Source organism: Cynoglossus semilaevis, chromosome 11 (assembly GCF_000523025.1).
Source record: "Cynoglossus semilaevis isolate Cse_v1.0 chromosome 11, Cse_v1.0, whole genome shotgun sequence".
Taxonomy (NCBI): Eukaryota; Metazoa; Chordata; class Actinopteri; order Pleuronectiformes; family Cynoglossidae; genus Cynoglossus; species Cynoglossus semilaevis.
In genome coordinates, this window is record NC_024317.1 from 2,957,185 (window position 1) to 2,977,024 (window position 19,840).

Genomic DNA, 19,840 nt, shown 5'->3' on the forward strand with positions numbered 1-19,840 from the left:
AGAACCAATTTTTTTTTCTTCTTTGAATTAACGTTAAATCTGATCCTATTGGTCAAGCTAGAAATTTTATGTTGTTTTTTTTTTCAATTAATCGAATTGAAAAACATATATATATTATATAAAATCAAATCAGAATCTTTGAGTTTTATATAAAGTAAAAGTCATTTTCCAAATACACAAAACCCTCCCGGCATTTTATTTACTTTATTTCTGTCTGTGTGCGTACAGTACATCACAGTCATTGTTCATCGTTTTCATGTTGGATTTTAATCTAAAGTGTGTTTTTTTTTTTAAGTGATACCTTTCTCCTTTTTTCTTTGATGATGAAGTTTTTATTTTTCAGTATAAATAATTTGAGCCTTCATGGATCTGTAGCCACTTCAATGCCTGACTGGATCGACAGTGTTGACGATTTAAAAAATGCCTCTGATAATATTCACATGTAATGTTTAAAAAGAAAATTCAATAAAAATAAAGCATGTTCACTCACAGCCTGTTAGTTCATTAACTGTTGGCTGTTTGACTGACTGGTATTTACACGGAAATATTGACTTAAATATTAACACACGACTGCAGTGCAGGATTAACTGTTAGCTCAACATGAGAATCATTAGCTTCTGTGTTCGGTTAACTTAAAAAAAAAAATCATAACTGCCCTGTGATTAGTCTGACTTTAATCAATTGACTTTATATTAATAAGTGTAAATAATCCTCAAAGGTAAGAACATGGATCCACACTTGACAGGAAATGGGATTTGACACTTTGAATTTTTGTAGCTTAATGATAAACTCCTCCTCTTCCTCCTCTTCCTCATCCTCCTCCTCCATCTTCTCCCTCTCCCTCTCACCACCAGGCCGCCGTCACTGGACAGAGAGCAGCTTGTGTTTGTGCTTGTATCTGTTGTTGCCGTGGTAACAGTGAATCTCAGCTCTGCTCAGTCACTCACAGCCATGTTGGACCTGACAGCCTGTAACTCATGGAAAACCCGTCCTCCTTCCTCCGGACACACCAGCTTCAGCTCCTCTCTGGTCATTCCCAGCAGCATGGAGCTGCTCAGCACGCCCAGGCACCGCACGGTGCTGCAGGGGGTTAATCAGATGACGGATCAGTCGCGGTTCTTTTTAATTCTTCCTAATTCATTTTATTTCTGAAGCTTCATTTACATACGACTGTACGACGTTTAAAGCTAAAAACGTGCCAGAATTTTGTGACGGTGCCTTAGCGGCCTGGTCTGATGCCTTGATTTAAAGTTTGATTTCCATTATTGTTTCATCACTAACGCTAATTTGATATTAGTGACATCATCAGTGATACGTAAGACATTCACTAAGGGGCCGTTACATTTTACCGTAATACTACGAGTATCATCAAATCTTGATGTAAAATCAGTGAACGTACATTTTACTGAAGCCTTGGTTTTCCAGCCAAGCTCTGACCTCCGGAGGTTTAGAGTTTCGAGTGAGGAAAGGAGAACCAATCATCTGAGAAAATAGCATGATTATTATTATTTATTTATTTATTTATTTTAGGGATGTCCGATAATATCGTCCGACCAACATTATTGTCCCGATATCCGTTATCTTTTTTTTTTTCGATAATGAAAACGCAATGCCTGGGTTTCGCCAAACGCTGTGTGTCATAAAAATAGTTTTACAATGCCTAGTTTTGCCAAATGCTGTGTGTCTTAATAATACTTTTAGGGATAAACAGGTGTATATAAAAGTGAAGGTCACTAGATGGCAGCATTGCAGCTCATTAAATTAATCTCATACTCGTACAGTGGTTTGTACAGATGAATAAATAAATAAATATTACCAGGCCAATATCGGTGTTGGTTGATATTGTAATTTGGCAAACACTTAATATCGCACATCCCTGATTATTATTATTATTATTATTATTATTATTATTATTATTGTTATAATTATTAGCTGCGTGCTTTCTCCACGTCTGTGTGGTTGACCTTGTGAGATGGTTCGTCCGTCTGAAGGACGTTGTTGGGAACATATCCCTCCTCTCCGCTGCTGTTCATCACTTTCCACCACTGCCTGGATGTGTCCAGTACCTGTGGACACACGGGTCACTGGTCAGTTTCCACCTCACCTCAACTATTTCTCCTTTTGTGACGGTCAGTTCTCTGTTGTTTCTGGAAGTGAAATCGTAAAGCACTCGAACGTAGCGTTCACGTTTGGAATCTTCAGACGACCTGTGGAGACGCACGACACGTCGACTGTCAGGGTCTCGGAGTTTCACACGATTATTACTGACACACACACACACACACACACACACGTGGTCGTTCTCACCGTGGTGGTTGTTGTTGTGGCGGTGGTTGATACTCAGGAGACCAGCTGGTCGAGGTCTACACAGGAGGAGATCAGGTCACATGACTGACTGACGTGAACTGTCGGCCCGTCCGTCTGTGAAGACTCACCTGTCTGACTGCAGGCTCCGGTCTTCTCTCTGGTCTTCTCTCTGGTCTTCTCTCCGGTCTTCTCTCCGGTCTTCTCTCTGGTCCACTCAGCTCTGGTTCTGCTGCCGTGTCTCCAGGATGCTGCCAATCATCGGAGAACCTCTGAGTGTACGACAGGTCGTCCTGGTCGTACTGTGGCCACTCGCTGCTCGTCCAAGCGTTAAATTAAAAAAAACACAAAAAAATTAAAAATTACTTTCTTATTTTAAAAAAAATATTAAATCACATTGAGCCGAGTGTCTGACTCGAGGTTTATCCATGCGTCTCCCAGGGACTGCCACAGGTGGCGCTCTTCTGCGGACACCTCCTCACGTATCAGATGGACGCACTGAGGCGTCAGCTTTGGTGAAACGATGGACTTTGGCAGATTCTCTGGACAGTGAGGTATCAGCTGATCAATGAGAGAAGAGATGTTTTACGTTCACCTCCGACCTCAACACAACTGGACACAGAGTTCAAATAAGTCAGAAAAAACTGGACGTCCTGGTCGTGACTTACAAAAGCCAGAATTGAGAAGAGCGCGTGGACAAATTCAGGAGCAGAGGGATTATTGATCCTTCCATCCAGCTCCCCCTGGAACAAAAAAACCAAAAACATTTTCTCACACCACACAGCATCAACACTGTGACATCACAGACACAAATGAACGTCATGAACGAACGTCTGTGACGTTGTCGGCAGATATGACGTCGGCAGATACGACTTACGAGGAGGTTGAATCCACATTTGATCTTCTGGAAACAAACGGCAAATTCCTCTGTCGGAGGCATTCCACTCACTGTCAACGTGAACAGAGGTTTATATTTCACACAGATCTGTTCCGTCATCGGCCTGTAGTCACTAATTTACCTTTTTTATTTTTCTTCTTTTTCTTCTTCTCTGTAGCCGCTGCTGCGGACACTTGAGCCACGAAGAGCTCAACGTCATTCAGCGTCTGGTTTAAAAAGTCCTGCGAGGACGAAAGAAGGAAAAGATTTGACAAATAAATGAGAAAATAAAATGTCATTTAATTTAATTCAGGTTAATTCAAATAAAATGTCATTTAATTTAATTCAGTTTATCTGACTATAAGACTGACTGACTGACCACACTCCTGTCCAGGTCGCTGCCCCCTTGTGGAGGAGTGTGGTGGTTCTCACTGGAAGGTGTTCTCCTGATGAAGGACGGAGCCTCCTCTTTGTCCTCGTCTTCTTCCGTCACATAGAAAAACAAAATGTCAACACATTTCTTCCATGTTCCACCCCTTCGTTGACATTCAGACCCACTCTGTCCTCCGTCCAGTGACGGTCTCACCGTAGCCGTTGGTCCACGACTGATCGGAACGTCTCTGGTCCTTCGGTTCATACGTCTGTGCAGCGGTGTAGCCGCTCTGCTCTTCTGAAACACTGGTTTAAAAAAAAACAGAAGTCTCGTCAACGTTGATCACTGTGACGTGGACGACAGCGATGGACGACGGTGATGGACGACGGCGGTCTCTCTGTTCCACTTACTACAGACGAGGATTGTCTCTCCTCCGTGAAATGACTTGTGAGAGGTTTGTCTGAACAAGCTCAGCCTAAAACACAGACATAATTATATATTACTGGACATCCCTGGTGAAAGTCATCATGTCTGGACGTGTCCTCACCTTCATGTCCTCACACTGGAACATGAGGACAGTGGTGCCCCCCCTCCTCCCCGACTTCACTGTAATAATGAGCAGGGAGTTGAACTTTCCAGTCTCCAGATCAGCCTTCAACTCCAGGATGTCACTGAGAGCGAACGACTCCAGTTCCTCCTAAAAAAAAAGTTCTTTGATAAGTAACTTCGAACGACTCCAGTTCCTCCTAAAAAAAGTTATTTAATAAGTAACTAAAATGAACCTTAATGTTTATTTACTCATCAAAGGACATTAAAGGTCACGACCTCACCACCAGGAAAAGAAAATCATCTGACTATGAAGTTTTTTCTTTTTCTTGTCGTTGTCTACCTTGGTTTCGGTGTCAGTGAGCAGGAGGTCAAGGCCTCGGACCTCCAGCAGCATGTTCTGACCCCACACTCGTCCCATCTCCTCCAGCAGCTTCAGACGCTCCATACAGTCGGAGACGGTTCTCAGCTCCTTCCCGTCCAGGTCGCAGGAGTACAGGTGCTGCCACACAGGTGTAGTAGGAGTTAGAACAAGAAGAGGAAAGAGAGAGAAAGGAAACAGGTTTCAGACGGTACCTCCACCCTGTGCTGGAAGCTGTCCATCATCTGGTTGGTAGAGGCTGCGTACGCCTTTCTCTGTACTTTGGAAACATGGAGCAGAGTTCTGTTTTTTATTTTATTTTATTTTTGTTAAAATAAAGTGAACACACGAAGCCATTTGTTCTGTGAAATGCAGCGAACAGAACTTACAGTATATTGACTTTGCGTTGGGCCTCGACAGATCTGGGATCTGTGATGGCGCTTCGTCCAGATTTGTGGTCGTGTATCCACTGTACAAACAAGTACACAGTATATATGTCATACATCTGCATACATAATCCGCTCAGACACGCAGTACTGTCACGTGACTGTACGTACTTGGACTGAATTGATCCTGCGTAGCTGCTGTTGTCATCGTTGCCAAAGTGACTGAACATCTTCGGTGTTGAGCCGACAGCCCGATACTTTTCACATACGACAGGATTTACACAAACACACACAGCACAAATATTACAACTAGTAACGTGGGCTTTAAATTTCCCTGAAAGATGTGTGTAAATGAACAGAATAAAACGAGAACCTTTTGTTAAAACAAAAAAGTTTTTTAATCTAATTGTAAAATATCAGAAAAGAAAACAACATATTCTGGTATTTTTAATTTTTTATATTAATTTCACCAAAATCCATCGCATGATGTGTTTTGGTTTCTTTTTAAAAATCGGATTATCGTTGGTTTGTGGTTTTATTTTTGTATTTTCGTTATTTCTTTAAATCCAAGCTTTTATTTTGAAGGTCAACGGATGTGTGGTGTGTACCCCCTTTCTCTCGTTAGTTTGTGTTGTTCCTGATTGAGAGAGGTAAGTTGTTGATGCTACAACATTTTTAAAACGTTTTATTAAAGTGTTTAATACGACATTGATGAGTAAATGTTGCCGTAACATTTTCCGGAGATGTTTATCGATGTTTATTGTCATTTACGGCGACATTTATAGGAGCAGTTTGGAGCAAAAGAGGGAAAGATGTTTTACCGTGGTTTCCACCTGTATAAATGTTTGTGGTGCGCATGCGCCTTCCATGTTATAACTTACATGTTAAATGTATTTTCTTTTCTTGCTAGGAGGACGCCACACTTACGTTTACGTGTTTTCATGATCTCCGTGCAGGTACGTTTGTGGTCCGTTCTCTTTAATCAACGATGTTATTAAGTTATTTAGTCAGTTTGTGTTGTTCCTAACAACAAGTTCGTTTCACTCACGTTTACATGTTTTAATGATCATGGTACAGGAATAAAACCCTAAATAAAATTTAAAAAAACACACCTGCGTCTTACGGTACTTTTTCACCACAAAACACAACGTAGGGTAACCGGGACTTATACGTATAAACATTGACATAAAAGTAATGTAATTGTATACATTGGATTCTTTAGTAACTTTTTTTTAAATTTTAGTTGATAAATTTAGCCTAAGATCATTTATACGGTTTGACCTACAGCTGTAGTTTTCATTCACCAGATTTATAAAGATCATTACCTTAAACAGATTCTTACCTGTGACGTCCGCCAGTTAAATGGTAGGTCTCTTTTTTTTTATTATTTAGTCCAAACGATTTTTTAATCCCACACGCAGGTCAACGTCATCCACTGAAGACACACTTCCTCATAAAGGAGAAGAACAAAGTCCACGAGACTGAGCTGAGCACAGTCTGATCTGAGGGTGTGGAGAAGTGAGTCCAGCATCAGCCTGAGCAAAGGTTGACAGACAAGGGAAAAGAAAACCGCCAGGAAATGTTTAAGGCCGGGGAGGAGGGGGATTTATTCATCATCAGAATGTGTCACCTCCCTAAGATATGATCTCTGTGAGGCAAGAACACTCACCACTCCTCCACCATGTGGCTCTGACTGGACTCAACAACTTAATCCATAATGATTTATAAGTGAATTGTCCAGCACACCAGAATGTTTTTTTTTTTAATATTTTACCCGCTACATCTTTGCTCCCGTCTCTTGCATTTCCATCATCACGCCGTTAGAGGTCAGCCTTTCACACTAGACCTCGTTCAGAAGCCACTAATCTGAAACAATCACTGTCGTCACGAAACGTCATCAGACAAAGATAAGGCTCAGTGAACGCAATCGAGGTTTAATAAAACACTGAAAATCTGATGACGTCACGTGGAAACATAACTGAACACAAACAGTAAACGCAGAACTCCATATTTTGTCACTTTTATTGATAAAATAAACATAGAATCACAGGATAAATGCACTTACATTCATCTAGTCATAATTCAGCAACCCAAAGTGCAGTGGTATCAGTATTAAAACAGTTTCCCTGTAGCCGAATGTGATTCCGTTGGCCACCAGGGGGACAGAGGATAAAATGAGTCTAAAAATGAAACATGTAAAAAAGCCATATTTTACAGAATAGAGGGGAGAATAAAACGGATTAGGACCTTTGACTATGATTGAAGACTGGATTTTTTTTTATTCTGGGCTGGTGTTTCTACACTAATATACAAATCCCTCGATTATGGTGTCAAAAAAAAAAAAACATTCACTCAGTAGCCTTAAACACAGATCCTTGGAAGTCCTGGATAATTGTTGACCTGCTTCTGTACAAAGAGACATTTCTGTAACTCATTAACTGTGTTAAATATTCCCTCACGGCAAAGAGGGACTTTGTCCTGTGAAGGACGCTGCACAGATACTACGACATAAAACAAACCCCTGTATATACACAAGAAGAAGAAAATCAAATGTATCCTACGCTACATGTTACACACGTCTAAATAGGATTACAACATAAGTACTTCTTTGCTACAAAGTCTAAGTAGAGCACAGGTATTTCCCCGTGGATTTCTTCACTGCGTCTGCAGGGCCTGGGTGATGGGCAGAGCAGAGCCGGGGGGTAAGGCCCAACCCTCCTGCCCCTGGTGGTTGTGCAGCAGACTGTACAGCTGCTTGAGGTGGGACACGATGTTGTCTTTAATGTCAGGGATGGAAATCTGCAGACGCACGCTGCTGCTGTCGAAGGACCGCGTGTTGTCTCCCGAAAACATTTCACTTATCATGCGAGCCACCACTGGAATCACCTGCAGGGGGAGACAAAGGACACGAGGGGGGGAATTAAAAATGTGCACTAGTTGTTGATCAAAAACAAGTTTATTTACAGTCAAGACTGATGTGGACACAAGCAAAGAAGGGATGACACTAAAGTAAAATATCACTTTTAATTAGTGAAGCTGTCTTTAGGAAAGGTGGTTCGGCTAGAAATATTTATTTTTGTTTTTAATACATGTAAGCTCTCAGTGAGGACGTGTCGCACTTCCAGCTTCTGGTGTTTGACTGTGTAAACTTCTAGCTTCTGGTGTTTGACTGTGTGGACAGTGTTCTTTGGGTTGTTTACAACTCCTTTCCAATCTTTAGCTGAAGAAAATGTTTTTGAAGGTATCGGTAATTTTGTCTTCAGCCACTATTTGGTTTTAAAAAGTTCACTGGATGAACAAGGACCAAAGTGACAAAAATGAAGCTCTCTTTCTGGTCCACTTCAAATGACCTCGGTCCGTTTGAGTTGTTGCCGTAGCTCCTTCGCTTCACTCTTCGCACAGAGAGTAAAAGTCAATGTGGTCCTGATGTGATTTATTTTTATATATTATAATATTAAAAGTCAAAAACAGTGAGAACAGAAGTTGTCCACGTTTCCCACCTGCACCATGATGAGTTTCCTCTCCCGGGGCCTCCCATCAGGCCACTCCTCTCCAAAACACAGGTCAATCTCGTACTGCGGTGGTTCTGCTGTCTGACCGCGCTGCTGGCAGATCACACCTACACGAGAGGAAAGGGGTAATACACACATCAGACAGTGACATGGATGCAAATACATTTGAATACAAAAATTGAATGATGGAAAATCCAGTCTCTAAACTGTTGGTTATTTCAATATAACCCAGCTGTAAATGAGCTAATTAATTTAAAAAAGTGCAGTGATTAATGAACTTACTGCTGAGGAACGTCTCCAGGCAAAACAGTTTGATCCTCTTCTGTCGTTCTATAAGATTTGGGGCAGTTGGATTCGGAGCGCAGGGACCGGACCAGTACACCTTACACTGGCAGAGGCGAATGGCGTAGATGTCATGGCCGGTGACCTCCAGGATCAGACCCCTGTCCATCACATCCAGCAGCCGGTTAGTGAAAAATTTCTGCTTGTCGTTGGTGATGTGCTCCGTGGTGGGGAAACGCAGCTGCTCCAGGTTGATCGGTCCAAACAGTTCTTCCTGGTTGACCATCGGACCCAGGTCTCCGTAGAAGAGCCTGCAGCCCTGTGGGTTACTGACGGTGATGGTGGGGCACATCTCCTTCCCTCGGTACAGAAACTGCACCTCCAGGTCTGTCACTGTGTTACAGACAAGCAGGCAGATGTTAAAACTTTTTTATTATTATTTTTTAGCTAAAATGCAGTTATGAAGTGAAGGAAATTAAACCTAAACAAAACTGGTGTTAGTTTTGAGGTTAGTCACCATTTGCAACTTTCAGAGAACTATATGACAGTTGTATTCAAAGTGAGGGCAGTGGCCCCTGAGGGTGTCACCAGGTGGCACTGGAGAGGTCTCATAAAATTAGCAGGAAAAAATTTGAAGTAATAATCGATACAGATTCCCAGAGTCCCTGCCTTTTTAATTGGACATGACATCCACGTCTGCCACAGGGTGTTGGTTCGTTACCAAGCGCTGGTTTTGCTCAACAGTTCTTAGTTCAACATCTGGTGTGTAAGTGACACTTACTGGGGAGAGAACTGATCCACGTCTCTGGAGAAGCGAAGAGCGCATCAGTCAAAGGAGACGGCTGCAGGATGGGGTTGACCAAGGCCACGGGCTGCATCTCCACATCCACCGGCTCCTCTTTGGGCCAGATCTTTACTGGCTCCTCTTTGGGCCAGGACTCGTTTGAGGGGGGGCAACTCGAAGGCTGCGTGGAATGTTCTGAACCCATGGGAGACCACATGATGAGAGGAGACGGACTTGGACCTGGATTAAAGAAAAAAACAGTTTAGTAATGAACTCTGTTTGCTTTGCTCGCTTATGGTGGAAACGAAAGAAATATTTATAATGATGACACTGACCGTTGGATGGATACGGAGGAAGGGATTCCGGTGTGTCTGGAATGTCCTCCTCGACTCTGTCCTCATCTTGAGGAGTCCAGGAACCGGCATCTGAGGCGGCTGTTGGAACGAGACAGTGAAGTTAAGTGGAGTCACGGGGTCGACCTTCGGTCAGGTCCTCCTGGCTCTCACTCACCTTGGTTGCTGTGCGGTTGTGGGATGTCGCAGACGTCGTACACCTTCAGAGGATTCATGGGGACCTCCTTCGTGCCGTCGTAGATGAGGTTAAACTCTCGGCTCTTGTTCAGCGCACATCGCAGCTGAGCTTTCCACTTTGCGGGATCGGGTTCGTCCACTCCCTCGTGGAATTTGCCCGTTTCTACGGCCCAGGCCTGCAGGGGGCGATGACAATAAACACTCCTGCTTATACAACAGAATTCACTGGGAGAGATGTTATCTCAGTCCATCTCTTACCTTAAATATGGTGTCTTCATCCTCGTGCTGAGGTGTGTGCCGCGTCGCGTGCTTCCATGGGATTTTGAAGCGCATGGCTTCGCGGTCGATCCACACCAGCCCCGGGTACCGCCCACTGTCCACCTGTGCCACCAGCCAGGGCTTCAAGCGGACACGTCGAGGGGTGACGGACATCCTGCCTGAGTGAGAGAGCCACAGACAGGTGAAGAAAGGGTGGGTGGGTGAGGGTGGGGGGGGCTGGAGGGGAGATTCTGAGCAGAAAGATTAAAAATGTGAACAATGGACTCAAACCAGAGAAGGAAACAAATAAGATATTAGTGACCAGTCTGACAATGGACACGGTTTCAGGATTTAAAGCTTCTGTGGTTCGTGTCCTGTTACACCTGCAGATTCTCACGAATCGAGGAAGTCTTCCCCGACCCCTCCCCCCTCTGTGAGGGAACAAACAAAACTGTAGTGGCCTTGACTGTAGGAGGCTCCTGTTTAATGCTCTTCAACCTCTGTGGCTTCATACTTTTAACCCCATTTATAAATAACTGTTTTTTGCACTCAAAGCATTATTTTCTTTTTTTTACAAGCCTGACACAAAAAGAAAAACAAGAAGTTGGTGGTCAAATTGTTTTAGGAAAAAAAGAAAACAAAGATAGTATGTGATTATGAGTGTCATCATTGAAAGGTCAAAGGTTGCTCTGAATATTGCAGGGCATGACAGTGCCAGGCTTCATTCTGCACAAATGACACAAGAGTGACTTTTTAGACATGAGCCTGATTGGCTGGTTAGATCTGGGGTTTAATCATAATCATAATAATAATAACAACAACAACAACAACAAGTGTCTATTTAAGTGTGTTATGAAGAAATATAGTGCAGTGGAAACCGGTTGCTGAGCGTCTTCTATGCTGTACAATTCCACATGCAAAACTGAAAAACACGGGAAACAAACAGTTCCCGGTACATAAGAAGGAAACGTGTGGACATTACTGGTCACTCGGTCTGTTTATGGTCGTAAACGGTCTGTAAAATCTCTTCATCTGATCGAATTAAAGTTCATGGAGGCACTAGAGCAGCTCGGTTCTAGTACTGACTTAAGTTAAAGCCACTTTAAGAACCGTGAATACCTTTAGTTTGATCTGAGTCGGACGGACGGACTGCAGTTCCACTGAGGAACACACGTCGGTCTCTGTGCGCGTTTCTCTGCCAGTCCGTATAAAAGACTTATTAATAAAAGATTATATTGGGACGAGTCCAAAACAAGCCGAACAAACAAAAGTACCAAAACACGAAACTGGACGGGACGCATACCTGTGGAGATCCAGGAAGTGGGAGAGGTCTGGGCTTCACGGCCTGTGAACAGCGACAGCTGTGGATCCACCGAGCTTCTTCCTGCAACTACCGGGTCATCGATCACCGATCACCGACGATAAGTGCGCACAGGCAGCGCAGGGAAACTACAACAGCAGCAGCTCGGGGGTTTATCTTGGACAGCCGATGTTTTCCACTCGGCCGCGTCCTTCCCCTTTTCCTCACCGAAACTCAGGTATGGGGTGACGTCACTCCGGTGACACACCTTTTGTGAGCGGAGGAGGAGGAGGGAGAAATGGGGACAGGAAAAACGTGGGCAGACCAACACACACACACACGGACACACTGTGGCGGCCTTTGCCTATTTTGCGCCTGGGGCAGATTAGACTCCCGCCCTACGTAAACAAAAACATTTATGTTAAGGTTTTTTTTAAATAAATGAAGAAACCGTGTTGAAATACATACATAAATATTATTTGAATATACAATATTTATAAAAGAAATGATAAAACTTTTATCGCACGCAATACGATCTACAATACACACGATGACTGAAGGCTAACCGTACCGGTATATCGTCCACAAAAACCTCTACTGCGTATTTAATAACTTAGTCACAATCAAGAAGATCAAGACAGACGTTTCCTGATGAGTAACTTACCAAAAAAGAGCTCATGTTTCTTTGGAGAAAAAGAACTTCCTGTTAGGACAACTGATTTATCATGTATATATTTACTGGTGATATACATAGGATGCAGTAAAACTACAAAAAAAACTTCTAGGTATATGTTGTACATTTTGTACATCACAGATGTTATGGTTCTTCTGAAGTTCACTTTACTATAAAATATAGATTGCAGTAAATCATATGTATTTTTTTACCTGTAAAAACTCTATAGTTCTGCTATGGTTCTGATGTAAAGGAACAGTCCGTGGGATGGAGCAGACGTGTTGTTACAGGTCAGTAGTTGAACAGGACTTTCATCACTGATCCAGCCCAGGCATGTTGATAAAAAATATATATATTCTATTTAACACAGTCATCGGTCATTTTAGTTGTTTATTTTCATCTTGAAATATATACTTTGTTCTTCTTTCTTATAATTGTCATCACTCCCTGCTGTCGTGTTTCATGTTTGTGTTACTTGACTTTTTATGTTTTTTTCTCCTCCTTTGTTTGAATGAAAACCAAAGGGCCGAGTCACCTTTCCAAAATTAAAAAATAATATTATATTGCTTGATGCCACACTGACAATAATGCTAATTTCAAAAAAGAAAACACTTTCCAAAATTAAAAAATAATATTATAATGTTTGATGTCACACTGACAGCAAAGACAGTGTTTCAAAAGAGAAATTTTTTGTAAATTGACAGATTGACAAAATTGCCTTTTTTTATTTTTAACTCAAATTGTGGATTTACAGTTAGTACGGTGGATGTTTGACTGTGAGGACACGTGAAGACGGTTTGTTATGATCCACAAACAGTGGCCACTCCCAGAAACTGCTGCATCAAGCAGCTCTTTCTGGTTTCAATACTATTTGCAAATCGAACCAGTTGCCGTGTGTGTGTTTGTTTGTGTGTTTGATGCAGTCTTTCATATGTGAATGAATGAGGTCTGTTGTGTTATTTTCTGTTCTTTTCTTTATTTATGGTTCAAGTCACCAGGCTGGAGATCAAAGGAGAAATCAAGATAAAATACAAGTAGAAAAAGTAGAAATAATATTTCCCTCAAATGTTCAACTTGTTTTCTTTTCTTGTCACTGTTCTCCTTTGTGGATTTAATTATAAATGTATAATNCATATATATATATAAATACACCGGGGTGACAGTGTTTATGAGAAGATATTCTTTCCTTTGTCTGTGTTTCATTTGGATTTAATGGGTTAATAATAAACACACCGTACATACAATGACTGTGACAGTGCATTTTTAAAAAATATCCCTTTATTCACATTTCTTTATTTAACTGTTCAAGCCTATACATATAGCGTCACTAACTTTAAACTAACGTTTTTTTTGGCTTGTATACAAATTGTCATTATTTGAATGTCTTGTCCTGAAGGAAAAAAAAATAACTTCCAGGTTTATTCTAAGTGCGTAAATATCAAACTGTATTTATTCACAAACAACAGGCAGCGACCTCTAAGTTCATGAAAAGTATTGCACTTATTTAGTCCATCAGAAGATGAAACAAAAATCAGTTCCTTCATGAAGTCATTGTTGAGCTTCCGCCAAAATATACCTCCCAGAAATGGGGTGTTCTGAGAGGAGATTTTAAAGGAATGAGGTAGGGGGCGCTGTGTCAGCTGACAGAAATAAAAATAAAACACGAATGATCCATGAAGGCGCAGAGGAAAAGTTCAGTTTGCGTCATATACAATGACGACATTAGTGGATTATTTTTAAATCCACGTCTTCATCCCTGTGGCCGCAGCACAGCTTCACAGAAATGTGCTCTTCAGAGTCCGTCGAGTTTAAGAAAAAAAAACCCTTAGACTCTCATTTCTCCTTTGATTTTACTGATGATGTGTGAGAGGTCCAGACTCTCTGTTAGCGTCTTCAGGAGCATCTCGTCGTTCTGAACTCCCTCCATGAACTCCTCATAGGACAGTTCTCCTGGAAAAGGAACAAAGAGACTGTGAGAACACGTGTGACGACACCGTTCACAAACACATATTATACACACCTTAGGTCAATTTGTGGGAAAGAGGGACTATAAACATTTACGCCGCTAGGTGGCAGAGTTTCTTTTTTTGCGTGTAACCACATGCGGAAGTGGTGGTTACAGAAGTTGGATGTAAGAAACCCGGTTGTTTTTCACCGCAACACGGACCCGCGAGGTTAATCCTGACTGTGGACTGATCTAGGATGCTGTAAAGTCGAAGATTGGCTTTAAAAAATATATAAGACTTTTTGCGTTCGCGAACTGATACACCGATCAAAGTCTGGAGTTATTTTTTGCATTCATTTGTAATAATTGTATTTTTTTATTTTGTACTTATCGACTATCGACTAACTATTGCCCTAAGAGTTGGCGGATTAGCAGACTTGAGAAACATTCTAAGATTGTAGAGAAGAGCCCTCTATCGGTGAATGTTTTGTTTCTCGTTTTTCTAAAGATTACAACTCGCGATTAATCTAAGCGTCTTTAAAGTTTATTTTATTTTTTACTTTAAAAAAAACTGTCTCTTTCTGTCATGTGCTGTTCTACTTCGTTATGCTCTATATATATTTAACAGTTTTTAATGAAGTACTTCTGTCCTGTGCTGTTCTACTTCGTTAGGCTTCATATATTTAACAGTTTTTAATGAAGTTAATGTTTACAACAACCACCGCTCGGTATCTTGTCGCACATCTCACCGTCTCCATTGACGTCAATCTTGTCAAACACCATGTTGGCGAAGTCCTCTGCTGACATCTCATGAGGAATCCCGTTGATTGCACGGATGGACTGAACACGACACAAACACAGTGGATCTTGTCAGACAGTTACTTTTTTAAAAAATTCATTGTTGTTCATTATTCTACCAGCAGAGGTCACCAAAAAGCTATTTCCTAGCTGGGCTGCAGCCTCACATAAACCTGAGGGGGGATTCACTCTGAGGTCTTTCACTGTCAGACTATATATAACGGTACCGGGAGTGCGTTCCAGGACAGGATCCCGGGATTTTCCAACCCTTGTCAGTAAGCTGCTCTACAGTACGTCACCCTCTGACATGACATGCACACGGGGGGAGGGACGGGGGGTCGTGGGTACCTTGATTATCTGCAGCAGCTCGTCACGGTCAATGCAGCCGCTGCCATCAATGTCATAGAGTTTGAAGTACCAGCGGAGCTTCTGCTGCACTCCCCCCTTCAGCACCAGACTCAGAGCAGCCACATACTCCATGAAGTCAATGAACCCGTCCTACAGGGGGAGGCAGAGGGGGTTATGTTATTATTAAAAGAAGAATTACTTCTCGGTTGTCCATTCTGTTAATTAGGGGTTGCCGCAGCTGGAGTAGTCCGAGCTGATGCAACCTAACCTGGGGTTTTTGAGTCCGAGCTGATGCAGCCTAACCTGGGTTTTATGGAGAGAACTGTAAACCCCCGAGTTATTCAAATGTCAATTTGTATGAAACCTATACATTTGACACACCGAAATCGTCTTCTTAAATAAAAGAATACAAAAACATCAACATTTATCTCCTCTTATTAAAAGTCAAACTGGTCTGGTCTCGTTTGTTTTGCTAACCGTCAGTATATCTGTATCGTCCTGCCTGTTTGGGTTCTATAAACGCGTGTTTGTTTATATAGTGGGATGTATATAGTAGGCCGTTTATTTCGAAAGATACTGAAATGTCCAATTTTTGTTATGTCTTTGAATGTTTCACGCCGGTTCTGCTGTTTATTTAATTAACCAGGTGCTAACAACGAAGGTACCGTTGGAGAGCTAGTGTTTTTTAGCATCGCTATCATTGGTTGGAATGAGACCGTGTGGGCGATGTTACTGAGTGAGTATAAAGTTTATACTCTTTATAGTTTATAGTTATAGTTTATACTATAAACTGTATGATAATTATATGAACGTTATTTTTAAAATTGTGACTGTCCGTTTATTTTTATTGTCTAAATAAATGGTCATGAATATGGTGCTACAAATGCTAATTTGTGTCGGTTGAGTGGGTTTTTTTTTTTAAATTAGAGCCACGTTGTGTGTTAAATGTATGAGAGTTAGTAAAGTAACTAAACCTCTCTGTCACTAAGTTAGAGTCACGTTTTAGTTATATTCAGACTTAAATATTTTAGTAGACTGCCTTCAATTCGCCTCTCCTGCTCAAGGTGTCGTTGGTGTTTTGGTGTGTGCCATGACAATTTAATCACGTTAAAAGTAAGGGAGGGCTTCAGATTAAACAACAACAGAATATAAAAATTGTGAACTCAAAAAAGTTCATTTTTTTAACAGGTACACTGTAGAATACTGTTAATGTCTGTGAAATTCAGATTAAACAACAACAGAATATAAAAGTAATGAACTGAAAAGAGTTACTTTTTTTTACAGGAACACTGTAAAATACTGTTAATGTCTGTGAAAGTTTTTCCAACTTTCTGTTTGAACACCTGAATGTCACTTAGTCTACGTAGGGACCGGACGTCTTGGTTTAATAGAGTCACAACCAACGGTTTTAGGAGCATACCGCCACCTACTGTAGTAGTGAGATAACGCAGCCTACTCTGTACGTCTTAATACGCGGTTCATTTTATTTATTTCAACCGATGCGAATTGTCTTTTTGATTTTTAATCGATTCACGATGATGCATCGTTTCATCCACAATAATTATTCAAAATGGCGCAACAACAGGTACAGATTTAAAAACTCCAGATTGGTCCAGGATTGTAGGTCAGTTGGGTAAGTGGTGTTGGTGGGATCAACATCTTAACTAATATCCTGACGTCCACTCACACAGAAATAACTCGGGTTATTTTTCACTCTGATAAACACACCAGCTCTCACTCTTTTTTTCTTTTTTTTTGGCCACTCATTTTTGTATAACTATTCTAGAGCTTTTACTAAAGAAAATATACTTTTAAATTAATTAATTTACTCAAATCAGACCATAAGTAAAAAAACGATCCATCAGCTTCTAACAAATACATACATATTTTTGTATAATTTCAGATAAAACAGCAGATTGAATTTCTCCCTAAACAATTGTCATGATTGATTGTTATTACAGTTGATTGTAATTGAATTAATAACACTATTTATACTATTTAAACTATTTAAACACTATTGTCCCAGTACTTAGACGTGAAGGTTTCTTACGTCATTCATGTCAAAGGTTCGAAACATCGTCAGGATGTAGGCGTTTGACGAGGCCGAGAGATTCTTGAGCCCAAAAAACTTCTTGAACTCGTAGAAGGTGAGGAGTCCGGACGGACACTCGGTCATGAACTTCCTGTACCACTGATGGCTCTCACAGCTCTGAAGCTCCTCCACCATGGAATCATTACAGTTTCCCATGTCGGCTTTTTTTTTTTTAAAGAATACATGTAAAAAACACCAGAGACAACATGTCCACCACCTGCTGCGTCCACCGGAGACTAGGCATGAGTGTTTCTGAGTCACTGTACGATTGTGTGTGTGTGTGTGGTTGTGTCAGCCAATCAGCTGTCTGTGCATCTCTGTGTGAAGGGCTTAGGTTTTACAATCCACTTTGCCCACCAGAGAATGCTTAAGTAATTGAAGAGAGCGAAGGTCGGAGAGGAAGACAAAACAGATCGTGATTTATCTCAGTTGAATTGATTGAGTTTCAGTATTGAAGTAGTTTTGTACACGGAGGTAAATGTCATGTGTCAAACTCAGGCCCGGGGGACCAAATCTGGTCCGTAGTGTTAATATATTTGGCCCGCGAGATCATATCAAATGTGTACTAGAGTTGGTCCTCCAGTATACAGACAGAATTTGTATTTGTCTGTATTTGGGTTTTTATGTTGTTGTTGGTCTGTGAAAAAATGATTTACATGAAAAAAAGGAACTGGAAAGGCTACAGATAAAGAGACAGAATAAGAACAAAAACACCACTGATGTGAGTTTTATTTCAGATTTAACTTCTCATGTGTTTATAAAATTAACCCTGAGTTGGACGCCCCTGCCTTATAAGGTCGGGTCTTTAGGCTGTTGACATGGAACCACATCATTCCAGTTGAAAACAGGCTTCACTATCACAGTCACGTTCATAAATCTTCTTTCCCCGACCTTCTGTCAGCAGCTTAGTGCTCTCGTCACTGGGTTAGACCGTCTTAAAGCGGCTCCATCTGCTGTCAGAAGAAAACATTTTCTGCTTTGACCAGTAAGAATGACCAGCAACCAGTCGCCACCGTGTCCTGTTCTCGGGCCTTGTGGGTTTATATTTATATATATATTTACATGAATGATGTCACACTGTGATGGTGTTGATACTGTTTATCCTTTTATCTTACTGTTTAATTTTTTAAATCATAATTTTAAAATATAAATATATAAAAAAAATACATGTGCAAAAATCATAATAGTCGTTATTTAAAAAATGATAAAAAATTAATAAAATTATTTATTAACCTTTTAATTTTTTATTATATTCATTTATGTTTTATATTTATTAAATATAATTTTAATATATATATGTATATACACATCCATATGTATATGTATATATATATGTGAATGGTTGTTGTCGCTGTACATTACGTGGCCCTTCAATAGATTGGCAAATTCTTTAGGGTGTACCCCGTATCTCCCCCCCCCCCCCGACCCACGCCCACCCACTGACGTTTATACATTTTTATTCTGATGTCACCTGATACAGTAATAAGTTGTAGAAAAATTTGTATCATAAAGTGTATTTACAATATATTAACGCAAATGGGTTTCCTGATTCCACTTTGAAGGAGTGATCTGCAGGTTAGAATAATACTGTAGTTACATTCCTTACATTTCAGCCAGCATCAGTCAACGTGATGAATTTGCAGCGGGGACAGAGGAACAGGAAGGACCAGTCGGGTTTGTCTCCAGGACAACACCGGTTGAAGTGCAGCACAAATAATACTTCTTAGAAAAGTGATCGCAAGAAAGAAGAAATTGGAGACGAGACGGTTTATTATCAGTTTATGATGACAAAATAAAACCCAAGGGTAAAAATTATGATCAGATATGACATTAAAAATGAATGTATGAACATTTACATTTGTGAGATTACGATTTGCACCGAGAAACATCCAAAAAAGAGAAAATCCAGACAGAGGGTTACCTCCCAACCACAAGTGCCTTTAATATTTACATATCAATTTAACAGACTTTAATATTCATGCCAGTAAATGATTTAACTATTTGTTGACACTATGGAGACTGCGCTCCCCGTGTTTGGCCACCAGTACAGTAAGTACGTACAGTTGCAATTTCTCCTATGGGTGGCATGCTAAAAATATTATAAAAAATATGATATATTATGATTTATTATATGCTGTGATTTTTACTCTGAGCTCCATTTTTTTAGAGATTTTTTAGTACTGTGAGCTCCATTTTTTTAGAGATTAAAACCTTTAATTAATTACAGGTGTAATTAATGAATCCATGTACACACAAAAAATTAAATGAAAGAAGTTTGAAGTACTTTGTCAACTTTTTGTTGTAGAATCTACATAAATCAGAACCTGTACCATATGTTGCCACTTTTTTAAATCCCACCAGACGCCCATGACTTTTTTTCTTTTTGTAGATTCGCTTCTGCAGCGCTGCGTCCGTGCACAGCCACCGCCACAGCCACAGCCACAGCCACAGTCAGAGCCACAGCCCCAGCC

The 19,840-nt window shown here is 40.8% G+C and overlaps 3 protein-coding genes and 2 long non-coding RNA genes across 8 annotated transcripts in view; 2 read left to right on the forward strand and 3 right to left on the reverse strand.

The window, feature by feature from the left end:
- Positions 1-193: 193 nt before the first annotated feature.
- eps8l3a (EPS8 signaling adaptor L3a) lies at positions 194-6,326 on the reverse strand. 4 transcript variants are annotated; one of them, XM_025059843.1, is made up of 20 exons: positions 6,190-6,326; positions 5,019-5,104; positions 4,851-4,930; positions 4,677-4,741; positions 4,444-4,602; positions 4,102-4,251; positions 3,965-4,029; positions 3,768-3,859; positions 3,561-3,664; positions 3,324-3,423; positions 3,182-3,252; positions 2,973-3,047; positions 2,720-2,865; positions 2,436-2,619; positions 2,308-2,363; positions 2,105-2,207; positions 1,965-2,066; positions 1,400-1,482; positions 948-1,080; positions 194-864 (listed from the first exon to the last, which is right to left on the reverse strand). In XM_025059843.1, exons 2-20 carry the CDS (start codon positions 5,075-5,077, stop codon positions 862-864), a joined length of 1,830 nt encoding a protein of 609 aa, XP_024915611.1. In that variant the 5' UTR covers positions 5,078-5,104; positions 6,190-6,326; the 3' UTR covers positions 194-861. The 4 variants fall into 4 exon arrangements, with proteins under 4 accessions (XP_024915611.1, XP_024915613.1, XP_008318135.3 ...); XM_025059845.1 differs by lacking the exon at positions 1,400-1,482; XM_008319913.3 differs by having other exon boundaries at positions 194-1,080.
- LOC112487700 (uncharacterized) lies at positions 5,111-6,855 on the forward strand. The gene is made up of 3 exons (XR_003051028.1): positions 5,111-5,497; positions 5,758-5,803; positions 6,269-6,855. It is a non-coding gene; the product is annotated as an uncharacterized LOC112487700 (long non-coding RNA).
- irf6 (interferon regulatory factor 6) lies at positions 6,852-11,866 on the reverse strand. The gene is made up of 8 exons (XM_008319881.3): positions 11,517-11,866; positions 10,214-10,392; positions 9,936-10,131; positions 9,761-9,859; positions 9,423-9,665; positions 8,642-9,034; positions 8,348-8,466; positions 6,852-7,733 (listed from the first exon to the last, which is right to left on the reverse strand). Exons 2-8 carry the CDS (start codon positions 10,385-10,387, stop codon positions 7,503-7,505), a joined length of 1,455 nt encoding a protein of 484 aa, XP_008318103.1. The 5' UTR covers positions 10,388-10,392; positions 11,517-11,866; the 3' UTR covers positions 6,852-7,502.
- A 1,528-nt stretch (positions 11,867-13,394) lies between these two features.
- guca1ab.2 (guanylate cyclase activator 1Ab.2) lies at positions 13,395-18,447 on the reverse strand. The gene is made up of 4 exons (XM_008319880.2): positions 17,328-18,447; positions 15,278-15,427; positions 14,881-14,971; positions 13,395-14,136 (listed from the first exon to the last, which is right to left on the reverse strand). Exons 1-4 carry the CDS (start codon positions 17,523-17,525, stop codon positions 14,012-14,014), a joined length of 564 nt encoding a protein of 187 aa, XP_008318102.1. The 5' UTR covers positions 17,526-18,447; the 3' UTR covers positions 13,395-14,011.
- Positions 15,390-19,840, forward strand: part of LOC112487707 (uncharacterized) — a 7,258-nt gene continuing 2,807 nt past the window's right edge. Inside the window, exons 1-2 of the long non-coding RNA XR_003051050.1 lie at positions 15,390-15,558; positions 15,596-16,013. This is a non-coding gene — a long non-coding RNA (uncharacterized LOC112487707). The remainder of the gene's footprint in view (positions 15,559-15,595; positions 16,014-19,840) is intronic.

Bases quoted from the DNA above. Each gene is read 5' to 3' on its own strand.
- eps8l3a (XM_008319913.3), bottom strand. From the start codon at position 5,077: ATGTTCAGTCACTTTGGCAACGATGACAACAGCAGCTACGCAGGATCA. The intron at 4,252-4,443 runs GTAGACAACGAC...CTTTTTTTTTAG, and splicing joins TCACTGACACCGAAACCAAG to GAGGAACTGGAGTCGTTCGC. The intron at 3,424-3,560 runs GTCAGTCAGTCA...TCGTCCTCGCAG, and splicing joins GCGACCTGGACAGGAGTGTG to GACTTTTTAAACCAGACGCT.
- irf6 (XM_008319881.3), bottom strand. From the start codon at position 10,387: ATGTCCGTCACCCCTCGACGTGTCCGCTTGAAGCCCTGGCTGGTGGCA. The intron at 9,035-9,422 runs GTAAGTGTCACT...TCTGTAACACAG, and splicing joins GTGGATCAGTTCTCTCCCCA to TGACAGACCTGGAGGTGCAG. The intron at 8,467-8,641 runs GTAAGTTCATTA...CCTCTCGTGTAG, and splicing joins CCTGGAGACGTTCCTCAGCA to GTGTGATCTGCCAGCAGCGC.
- guca1ab.2 (XM_008319880.2), bottom strand. From the start codon at position 17,525: ATGGGAAACTGTAATGATTCCATGGTGGAGGAGCTTCAGAGCTGTGAG. The intron at 14,972-15,277 runs GTACCCACGACC...TGTCGTGTTCAG, and splicing joins AGCTGCTGCAGATAATCAAG to TCCATCCGTGCAATCAACGG. The intron at 14,137-14,880 runs GTGAGATGTGCG...TTCCTTTTCCAG, and splicing joins GATTGACGTCAATGGAGACG to GAGAACTGTCCTATGAGGAG.